The 10979-nt window shown below is 55.8% G+C and overlaps 1 protein-coding gene across 1 annotated transcript; it reads right to left on the bottom strand.

The window, feature by feature from the left end:
• Window positions 1-323: 323 nt before the first annotated feature.
• LOC123790682 (cytochrome P450 1A1) lies at window positions 324-6705 on the bottom strand. The gene is made up of 7 exons (XM_045795196.2): window positions 6562-6705; window positions 3155-4022; window positions 2506-2632; window positions 2328-2417; window positions 1891-2014; window positions 1655-1741; window positions 324-1492 (listed from the first exon to the last, which is right to left on the bottom strand). Exons 2-7 carry the CDS (start codon window positions 3989-3991, stop codon window positions 1207-1209), a joined length of 1551 nt encoding a protein of 516 aa, XP_045651152.2. The 5' UTR covers window positions 3992-4022; window positions 6562-6705; the 3' UTR covers window positions 324-1206.
• Between the last annotated feature and the right edge of the window lie 4274 nt (window positions 6706-10979).

Here is a 10979-nt window from a genome sequence, read left to right as displayed (position 1 = left end):
ACCCCTCATCACAGTGAACTGGATGATGTGCTTATGAGCTGGCTCCTCTAACCAGTTCAGGAGACTTATTTGCTTTATATCCCCCCGCGCCTGGTCTGGAGAATGCACTTCATCGATGTGTGACCAGTTAGGAAGGCAGTGAAGGGACAGTCTTGTGCCCCAGCTGGATGGTGAGCTTCCTGAGAGCCGTGGCTTCACCTCTTCACTGCCTCCTCTTCCTCTTCTTCCTCCCACAGTAAAATCCAACATGAGACTGGGCTCAGACTGGGCAGGTAGAGGAGTGACGGATTCATTCAAGAGTCGAAAAACGTCCACAATAGGACTTCTGGATAATATCTTTATTTAGCTTAGATAGATGTTTCTTACACATTTCTGAATACTTGGGTTAGAATTTTCTCTATTGCACTCAATAAATGGTTCTTAAGCTCTTCTCTATGATAAATGCAGACATGCCAGTACAATGCAAGCGAAAAAAAAGCTTCTTGTGTTCAAACATTTTTAAAAGGCATTTTTATATAGGGCATAGAGACCTGGTCTTTGGTACCTGAATCTGGGCACTCCCTTTGATCTCTCTCTCTACTCCTCTTAGACACAAGTTCCCAGCCGCCCCTCCTGGACAGGAACAGGGGCCTTCCAGGGCCAGGAGGCACCCCTGCTCCTGCCTGCAGGGAGAGCAAAAAAGGCATCACAGTGTCCCGGAGCCATGTGGTCAGATTTCTCAGTAGTATCCCAAGCTGCCTCTTCCCTTCACTCTTGACAGCTCCTACATGTCCAAGAAATTAGACAGGCCCTGCCGTGGCCTGCTGTAGATGGTTCTCAACCCAGTCATCCCCCACAGAAAATCAGCCAGCCACTGGGCTTCTAGAGCATTCCCTCAAGGTTTCCAGGGGCTTAGGACCTCCTAACCCAAGCAAGCCTCCTGGCTCAAGCACATCTCCAGAAGGCTCCATCTGTTCCTTTGTGGCCCCTGCTGTGTCCACTGTCTGTGGTCAGTATGCAGAGGAGCAAGTCCAGGGTGGTGGGCAGGCATGATCCTTCAGGCTTGCCTGCCAGCCCAGACAGCAAAACCCAGCCAGACCAATATCTATGGGTTGCAGGCCAAAGTTTAGAACAGCCACTCCCCCCCCCATCCCTGGGCCAGCCCCCTGGCCTGGCCGCCCAGATAGGCCAGGTAGACAGAGTCTAGGCTGCAGGGCTCTCGGTCCCCTAAGCGCGCACCCGCACTTGGAAGTGCTCACAGCGGGCGTGCTTCATAGTCAGCCCGTAGGTGGGGGTCATATCCACCTTCGTGCCCTGGGGCACACTGAATTCCACCTGCTGCAGCAGGATGGCCAGGAAGAGAAAGACCTCCAGTCGGGCAATGGTCTCACCAATGCACTTCCGCTTGCCCATACCGAAGAGAATCACCTTCTCACTCAGTGTCTTGTTGATGGTGCCATCGAGAGTGAGAAATCGTTCTGGCCGGAACTCGGATGGGTCACCCCATAGCTTCCTGTAATCAGAGAGAAGCCGCTGAAGTGGCAGCCTGGGGGTGCAGAAGCATCAAGTGGGTTGAGCCCCAGCCCAAAAGAGTAGGGGATGGCAAGTGGCCCAGGGACAGCAGGGTCTGGAGCTTGGGAGAGGGCAGAGTTGCCCTTGCCTCCTCTCAACTTACTGGTCATGGTTGATCTGCCACTGGTTCACAAAGACACAACGTCCCTTGGGGATGTAAAAGCCACTCAGACTTGTGTCTCTTGTGGTACTGGGGAAGAAGGAAGCCCAGTCAGGCTCAGGACCACACGGACATCCCCCTGCCTCCCTCCCGTACCTGTCCCTCCCACTGGCCCTGATTGGGTACATGGACTGGAGGAAGGCCCAGTATCAGACAGCAGTGGATCCATGGGGCCTCACCTATGAGGGATGGTGAAGGGGACGAAGGAAGCGTGTCGGAAGACCTCCAGGATGAATGCCTCCATGTAGGGCAGCTGGGGTCTGTCGGAGAGCCGGGGCTGCCGGGCCCTGCCAATCACTATGTCTGCAGAACATAGAGGACCATGGGGAGCGCCCGGGAGGATCAGTGGGGTTAAACGTCTGCCTTCAGCTCAGGTCACGATCCCAGAATCCTGGGATCCAGCCCCACATCGGGCTCCCTGGTCAATGGGGAGTCTGCTCCTCCCTTTCCTTCTGCCCCTCCCCCAGCTTGTCCTCTCCTCTCTCTCTCACTCACCCTCTCAAATAAATAAAATCTTTAAAATAAAATAAAGTAAAGTAAAATAAAAAAGGACCATGTGGATGAAGGGGCCACCCAGAACTCTGCCTTGAGCACTTTAAAGGAAGCCACCACCTACCCAGCTCCTCCTGGATCTTCTTCTGTACATTGGGGTTCGTCACCAGGTACAGGAGGCTCCAGGAGATGGCAGTTGTGACCGTGTCAAATCCTGACCAGGGGAGAACGAAGGGAAAGATTAAGCGGTTGGCCAGTCAGGGCGGTTGGGCACAGGAAAGGCACAATGGGGTAGCTCATACCAGCTCCAAAGATGTCCAAGACAACATTAACAATCTTCTCGTCAGACAGCTGGATATTGGCATTCTCATCCAGCCTCTTGTCCCGACAATGCTCGATCAGGCTGTCTGTGATATCCCGAATGTGGCCCTGGGTAGGGAAGGCCTACAGGTGAACAAGATCCCAAACCCAGACCTACCTCTCCATCCAGGCCTACTTCCTCACCATCCCTAGAATCTTCGTTCAGGAGGGGACCCCTCTGCCCCAAGGCTGCCCTCCCAGCTTCTCCTACCTCGGAATACTGGCAGCCCCAATTCAAGGGACACCTGAGACAGAGGGCTCATCTAGACATGCTTTTTACCCTTCTTTCTCCCATGAGGCCAGGAGACCAACTTTTTAATTCTTCCTGTTCCCCACAGCCACTGGCCTTGGGTCCTCACAGACTGTGTATTCAGTAAATGTTGCTGTCTGAGGGAAGGATAGAAAGGCTAATCAAGGAAAAGTTCTATTTCCCTGCCCAGGACAGAGTCCACTCAAGCACTCGTCTCAGAATCCCAGGGTGAAGGCCCCTGAGAGCCTGCCAACCCCCCTACTTCTCCAGTTATCTCTGACCTTCTGGCCCCAACCCTACTGCTCCCCCCCCCCCCACTGGCTTTCCCCACCAGCCTGTACCTTCTCAAACTTTCTGTAGTGTTCCTTGACCAGCTTCTGCGTGAAGGCATAGAACCTTTTATTCAGGTCCTTGAAGACATCCAGGGCGGGGTTGGGCAGGTATCGGAGGATGGGGAAGAAGTCCACCGGGCTCCCAGAGGCAACCGCCTCCCCGAATTCGTTACTCAGGTTGACTAGGCTAAGCAGCTCTTGGTCATCGTGGTCATAGCGTTTGCCAAAGCACATGGCACAGACGACATTGGCCACCGACACCACTACGTATCTGTAGGGTTCAAAGCGCCCCGCCTCTGCCATCTGCTCCTGCAGCCTGCTGAGGAGGGCCTCGGCCTCCTTGCTCACGTGCTCCTCCAGGTAGCAGGAGGACGCGGACGCCGGGTCCGAGGCAGTGGAGAAACTCTTCAGGGCGTTCTGGGCCAGGCGCCTGCGGGTAGCCCACACTGGTCCAGAGTCTGGGTTGAAGATCATGCTCTGGCCATCTGTGACCAGAGTGAAGCTGTAGAGGTCGGGCCGGCCCTTGAAATCATCACTCTGCCGCACCAGGGCCTGCCGGATGGTGTCCAGGCCGCTGAGGACCAGCACGGGCGTTGAGCCGATGCGGATTTGCAGCACGTCCCCATAACGCTGGCTCAGCCTCGACAGCGCCAGATGCGGGCTCTTCCCCAAGGTCAGCACGTTCCCCAGCAGGGGCCAGCCCCAGGGCCCCGGGGGGCTCTTCAGGCCTTTGGGAGCCCGAGGCTGCCAGGCCCTGACCACCCAGAGCACCAGGCAGAAGACGGTGGAGGCCAGGAGGAGCTCGGTGGCCGAGATGGGGATGGAGAGTCTGAACGCAGAGAACATCGTCTGCGCAGAGTTCTCAGGACGGCAGCTGCTGAGAGCGGGGCAGGGAAGAAAAGACCAAGATATCAGATGGGGGGATATGAGGAACCAATGTCCTAAAGTGTCAGCATGCTGGTCAAAGAAAGGAGAAATTTTCCTATCCAGCACAGCTAACTGGACGTGAAGGGGAGGAGACGGGAGAAGCTGTTTGTGTGCCATGAATTTCACAGCCATTCATTCGGTCCTGGTCACAGCCTGAAAGGTAGACTGCAGTGAGGCTCAGAGAAGGTAAGTGACTTGCACAAGGTCACACAGTCAGGACGTGTTGGATCCATACTCCCAACCCAAAGTGCCCAATTCCAGAATACGGCTGCACCAATCTAAAACAGGGTTTTCCTTGGGGTGCCTGGGTCGCTCAGTTGGTTAAGCATCCGACTCTTGGTCTCAATGAGGTCTTGATCTCAGGATCGTGAGTTCAAGCCCAGCATGGAGCCCCCTTAAAATAATATATGATATGATATGATATGATATGATATGATATGATATGATATGATATAATATAAGTGAAATAAAATAGGGTTCTCCACACATCAGTCTGTGATTCCCATACAGCACCTGTACTGTTATTTTTTGCTTTTCTAAAATCAACTTTAAATCTACCCACTTAGCATCATCCCAAACAAAAATATCTGCATCAAAGTACAGGTCTGATTCCCCCCCACAATGTATATGGAACACATAATCGACATGTGTCACCCCCAATCCCCTTGAGCACTTATCCACCACACTTGGGGAAACATTGCCATCAGGAGAACTAGGGATCATAGGCTCCTTTTGCCTCATGTCACATTTGGGGAAATTGAGCTCCAGAGGGGCCACTGACCTGACTAAAGTTCCCGGGCACTCAGTGACAGAGCCCCGACTCAGACCTCTTAGGGAAAGTTCCCCGGGAAGCAGCTCCTGTCACAGGTACCTCCCTTTGAAGACTGGTCAGATTCTCTCCCAGAACTCTCCGTTTTCTATTGCTCCATCCATTCCAGGGTCTAAGGAATCCTGCTAGACCAGACCCTGTGACAGGGTAGGGAAGGGACAGGGGACCCGAAGGCCACTGCCTAAGCCATACAACTCAGCCTCAGCTCTCTGAGTTCAACTGACCCAAGGTTTAAAAGCGGCCCGTGACAAGCTACATTGAGGCTCCGGGTCACAGAAATCCAGGCCAGGGTTTTTGCGGGGCTCAGTTCTCGATGAATGAACAGTCTGGGCCTCCCCCATTTCCCAGTCACCAGAGAAGAGAGATAAATGGAAGACTCCCACCAGATAAGGGCTGCAAGAAAATGCTAGACTGGAATTCGGGAAATTAGGAATCAATCTAAATTTAACAGAGGTGGAGACTAAACTTTCTCTCTAGGCTTGTTCTAGAAAGGGTGCGCAAATCCATGGAGTATTCTCCGCAAGACATTGGCCTCTGACTGGGGCACCTGCCAGGTGCTCTGGACTGGAGATGAGGAGCTCCAGTGTTGCAGGCTCCATGGCTCAGCCTTGGACTTGTCATTTTGCCTTCCCGGGCTCCAGCTCTATCACTTGGGGTGGGGGTGGAGAGGTGATATGCCCAGCTAGATCTCAGAGAAGAGAAAATCCAGATCTGACCTGGGGAACCTCCCCATCTGAATCCTGAACTTCCCCACAGGAGAACCTCCTAAGATGGGGAGATTGTCCGGCTCCTACCTTAAGTATACAGCCATCTGTCTAGGGAGGCCCCCTGCAGGAGCCAGATCCCAAAGCACACTCAAGCCCTGACTCCCTGAGTGAACTAGGGACAGGTCTTGGGGTGCTATGGTTTCCCTTCTTCACACTGGGTGCCCCGGGGACCTCCAGCCCTAGCGAGACAGCCAGAGGCCAAGAAAGATGTGACTGGTGAGTCTTCAGGGACTGATACTCCAGCTCTCTGCAGCCGGCCATCTCTCACACAGATTGCCCCCTAGTACAGGACAGAGAAGGCAGTCAGTGGGATAGGGAAGGGCCCTGGGCAGTGCCCGGGACTCTCGTTCAGATCAGCATCTCTTCTCCTGGCCAGTACATCTTGGCTCTGACAAGCCAGGCCTTGGGAGGGTCGAGACAGCCAGGGGTAGCTTTTAGATAAGGCAAGGTACAGCTGCTAAGAACCCAACCTGCCCCCTCGATCCATCTTGACCACCCAGGGGGAAGCCCCCCTCCTCACCCTGCCTGGACATCATCCTAGCTTGCCACAGTTGTGTCCTTATTCCAGCCTCCCAGGTGACCCTGATGGGGAAGCCCTAGGACATTCAGGGCGTGGGAATGGGGATGGAAATGGAGCCTGAATCCTGGAGTCCTGGAAGGGGGGCCATCTAAAATCTAGAATTCTGGCACTAGCTATGGGACCTTGGGCAATTCCTGCCTTTCCCCGGGCCTCGGTTTTCCCACCATGGAGCTGGAGTTCCTGGTCACGAAGGACACTCTTAGCCTCCTTTTTTGAGGTGCTAGACCAGTGGCCACCTAGGAAAACCTAGGAGGCATCAAAATTTTCTTTTTGTTGGGAGGGAAGGGGCAAGCCAGAAGCCCCCAACACTCACCTGTGGCTGTGAGAAGGTACTGAAGTGAGCTGGGACGACTGGTCTCTTAAGCGAGGGACCCGAAAGAAGATCGGGAAAAGCTCCTAGGAACTGTCACCTTCGGGATGAGGGTGAAAGCGCTTCCACCTTTATAAACAGCTCGTGCGCTTGGCCACACCCCCTGGAGCTAGGAGAGAGGGAGGGGCGGGCTGATGGGGGGGGTTGCTCTAAGACGGAGGGGGAGGAGGGAGGAAAAAGGGAAGAAAGGGGGTTGGGAAGTGGGGGAGAAGACAGGGTTGGGGGAACTCAGAGAGAGAGGTAAGAACCCACTATGGGGACTCCTCCTCCAAGTGCCAGCAGGCAAAGGGGTGAGGGCTGGGGACACCTGAGACCCCAGTTCCAAGGTCCCCATGGACAGCGCAGACCCCAGCTGAGGTGGGGATTGGAAGAAGTCCCAAGACAGCCCGAAGACACGGTAGGGGAAGCCCTCCATTCCCCGGTGCGGGGACCCCTCACCCTAATTTTTGCATACACTGGAACACTGGGCTTGGGAGTGCCTCCCCCTTGCTACTAGTTGACAGGGGCCAGGCAGGCTGGGCGGGGCTGCTGTGTGATGACCTCTTTCCCCCGGGTTACCGAGTCCGGGCTCGCGTGAGAAGCACGGCGACCCCAGCCCCGAGGTCACCGGGGCCGGAAGGCCAGAGGCGCCGAAGGGCTGGCTTCGTTCCCCAAGAGCCCCCAGAGCCCGGGTGACTAGCCCAAGTCTGAGCTCCCGGATAGACAGGCGGGAGTGCATGGAAACGCGCAGCCTCGCTGAGCGCTCACGGGCCCTCACTAGCTGGAGGGCCACTTTGGAACGCTGCAAACCGGGGGTACCTCCAGCCGGGACCCACAGGCCCTCGAGGTTTCCTCTTGACTCCCGGGGCTCCTGGCTTATTGGCGGGGCGGAGAAATTGGGCGGCGAGGGGGGCTGTGTGCGGCTAGCTCCCGGGGGCCGAGGAAAGGGGGACCCTCGGACCGGGCAGGGGAGGGGGCCCAGGGACCGAGGAGGGGGGCGCCCAGCCAGAAGCCTCCCTAGGCTATCGTGCACGTGTCCGGTACGTCCCTCCAGGGGGCAGAGGTCACGCGGCCCATCCCCGCCCCACCTGGCCGGGGGCGAGGTGCCCGGGAGTTGCGTGAGAAGGGCCCGGAGGCCGGCGCAGCCACCCAGCTGCCAGACTCCCCACCTCGGGTCCCGGCACAGTCACGCGAAGGGGGAGGGGAGTCGGGGGCGGGGCTCTTAAAGAGCTAGTCTCCAGGCGAGCCTGTAGGTGAGGGTGGAGGGAGGAACGGCGAAGCCGCGATTGGATGGGGGGGCGGGCGGTGCAAAGGGCCCAGGTTTGCGTGCGGAGCTAGGCTTTTGCCTGCGAGCAGGAGCCTGCGTGTGTTGTATTTGTGGTCCACGCCTGTGGCAGGACACGCAGCCCCAGCGCCACATGGCTCGCCTGGCTGGCTGCCTAGGACGCTGCCCCTGCCCCTGCCGAGCCGTGCCGCTGTAGAACGCGCAGGGGGAAAAGCGGCAATTGCGTGTCTTGGTCATCCCGTCCCCAGCTGACCACCTCACCCGCCCTTCCCGCCGTGCTCCCTGACCCAGCGAATGACACCGCCATCCGCTGGCCCAACCAAAAACAGAGCCTCATCCCGCCCGTTCACCACTCCACTCAAACATTGGGCAAATATATACCAAAGGCCTACTATGTGCCACGCACTGTTCTGGATACTGGCGATTAATATGCACGTGAACAAAACTGAAACTGCTCCTGTTCACATGGAGCTTAGATTGGGGCGGGGGGCGGGGAGCGAGGAGGATGCGTAGAGAATGTCAGAGGCTGAAAAGTGCTTTAGAGAAAAATAAAGGAGAGAAGGGCGAGAAATCACCCTGGGGGAAATTGCAATTCAAAATAGGGTGGGTGGTCAGGGGCGCGCCTGGCTGGCTCAGTTGGTGGAGCAAGCGCCTCTTGATCTCCAGGTCAAGAGTTCAAGACCCACGTTGGGTGTGGAACCTACTTAAAAAAAATAGGGTAGTCAGAGAAGGCCTCACTGAGAAAATGACACTGAGCAGAGGCAAGAGTGTGGAATCAAGACTCAGAGTGCACAGGTATCTGGAAGCAGAGGAAACAGCAAGTTCAAAGGCCCCTACAGATGGCCCTTGGGAGGGAGGAAGGGAGGCAGCAATACCAAGGGCCCTGGAAATGGGCAGTGGTCTTGTGACTGGGATTTCTCCTAAAATTGAGTGCCCCCCCCCCAGGTGCAGTGAGCACCCTGTTGAGAAACATCTCCTGTGTGTGAGATGGACACATTGTGGGGAGTGAGGCAAGGAAGCTCACTCTGGCTACTGTGCGGAGGAGGGGGTACTCCGCCCTGCCATCTGTCCACTGCCACGGCCTCATTCTCTGCCAGGACCCCATCACTGCTCCCTGGAGTAAAAGTAGCCTCCAAACCTGGTTCCCACTTGCCTGTCACTCCCTCCAATTCCTTCGCAAGCCTGTGGCATCTAGAAGGGTCTTTTCAAAAATGGGAAAACTCATCCTATCGCAACCATGCCCCTTCAGTTGTTCCCATGTGAACGAAAACCAGAATCTTTGACGGGACCTACCAGGCCTGACCACCTCTACTTCCTCCTTTTTTTTTTTTTTTTTTTAAGATATCACGCTTTTTAAAAAGTTTTGATTTATGAGAGAGAGAGAGCACATAAGCAGGAGGGAGGGGCAGAGGGAGAGGGAGAAGCAGCCTCCCCACTGAGCAAGGAACCCACCACCTCTACTTCTAATCTCCCTTATTTTAAAACTCATCTAAGGGGCACCAGGGTAGCTGAGTCAGTTCAAGCATCTGACTCTTGATTTTCAGCTCAGGTCATGATCTCCGGGTCATGAGATCCTCTCTCTCCCTCTGCCCCCCCCTCCACTGCACACGCCCTCCCTCTCTCTCCCTCTCTCTTTCCGTAAAATAAATAAATAAATCTTTAAAAATAGATTGATAAGCCAAGCCTTTATTTTTAAAGATTTTATTCCTTTATTTGACAGAGAGAGAGGGGGGGGGAATACAAGCAAGGGGAGCAGCAGGCAGAGGGAGAGAGAGAAGTAGGCTCCCCACCGAGCAGGGAGCCTGACATGGGACTCAATCCCAGGACCCTGGGATCATGATCCGAGCCAAAGGCCGATGCCCAACCGACTGAGCCACCCAGGCATCCCTGATAAGCCAAGCCTTCGCGAGATATTAATAATCAGTAAAGCAGTTAAATCCACCTGGGGGATGGTTGAGCCCAAAGTACTGATGCTGTAAGAGTGGAATTTGGGCATCAGAACAGGCAGGAGACAAGGAAGGTATTGCTGGGCTTCCATTCCGCCTAGCATCCCTCCCTTCATTCCACTTCTGCATCTCTGGCTCAGCCTGGGGAGCCTCATGGTACCGAAGAGAGGTCTGTTCAATCTCGGTTGGAGCTAGAGCCACAGAGAGTAGAAAGAACCCATGTGGAAACCGTGGCACAGAAGGCAGGAGCAAGGCACCCCCAGAGCCCTCCCCTGCTCTGCAGCCCATCTCTGCCTGGGCTTCCCAGGGTCCCCACCAAGGCCCTAGCCCTAGAGAATCGTGGCGGCCTCCTCAGTGGCTCTGCAAGATCATCGGCTGGGGCTCCTGCCCAGAGACCCAGCAGACTCCTCCTGGTAGAAGATGCTTTGCTCACATTCTCTAAGGGGCTCTTGACCCCAAAGAAATCCATCAGCTAATTAAACCAATGTCTCTCCCACTTCTCAGGCAGCTGGAGCTGGAGAGACTTATGCCAGAAAGGAGAAGGCCCAAGGACACCTAGCAAACCAGAATCTAGAGCTCTGGCCCCTTGCTTCCTGGCCAGGACTCTACCCAGCACGATGTCTTGTCCCAGACTACCAGCAAAACCCCAGGGGTCCAAAGGCAGACAGGCTCAGCCCCTGGGTCAGGGCCCCCCATTTCCCCATACTCCCGGCCAAGAGTCTGGTGCACTGGGATTACAGAAGGCATTGCACTTCTCATTGGCAAGCCCTGTCTCAGGGAACGGCCCAGACAAAGGGGCCTCCGGGATCACCAGGCTGAGAAGGAGGGAGGCAAGCAGGCAGGAGGTTAGAGGGCCTTGGTGTGGAGCTGAACAGCCCATCCTGGGTCAAAGTTCGCATGCCTTTGCGTGAGAAGAACTTTGGCTAGGATTCCCCAGCCATTGATCTATCTGCTACCAGGAACAGGGGGGCAGGGGGCAGTGGGGAGGGGAGAGGGCTCTGGGCTGAGGGTCTTGGGCTAACCAAGGGTGTTTGATCAGCACTGCTAAAGGCCATGGCGGGGGGGGGGGCAGGGGGGATGGAGAGACAATAAGACCCACAACAAATCCCTCTCCCACAGGGGAGGTGGGAAGCACGCCCCAAATATAGCCT

Source organism: Ursus americanus, chromosome 28 (assembly GCF_024610735.1).
Source record: "Ursus americanus isolate L20-20 chromosome 28, mUrsAme1.1.p, whole genome shotgun sequence".
In the NCBI taxonomy this organism is placed as follows: Eukaryota; Metazoa; Chordata; class Mammalia; order Carnivora; family Ursidae; genus Ursus; species Ursus americanus.
The sequence above is the reverse complement of the archived record's forward strand: the minus strand, read 5'-3'. Positions and strand labels throughout refer to the sequence as shown.

Excerpts from the sequence above, each read along its gene's own strand:
- LOC123790682 (XM_045795196.2), bottom strand. The coding sequence starts at position 3,991 with ATGTTCTCTGCGTTCAGACTCTCCATCCCCATCTCGGCCACCGAGCTC. Across the intron at positions 2,633-3,154 it reads ACTACAGAAAGTTTGAGAAG|GGCCACATTCGGGATATCAC; the intron begins GTACAGGCTGGT and ends TTCCCTACCCAG. Across the intron at positions 2,418-2,505 it reads CTTGGACATCTTTGGAGCTG|GATTTGACACGGTCACAACT; the intron begins GTATGAGCTACC and ends TCCCCTGGTCAG.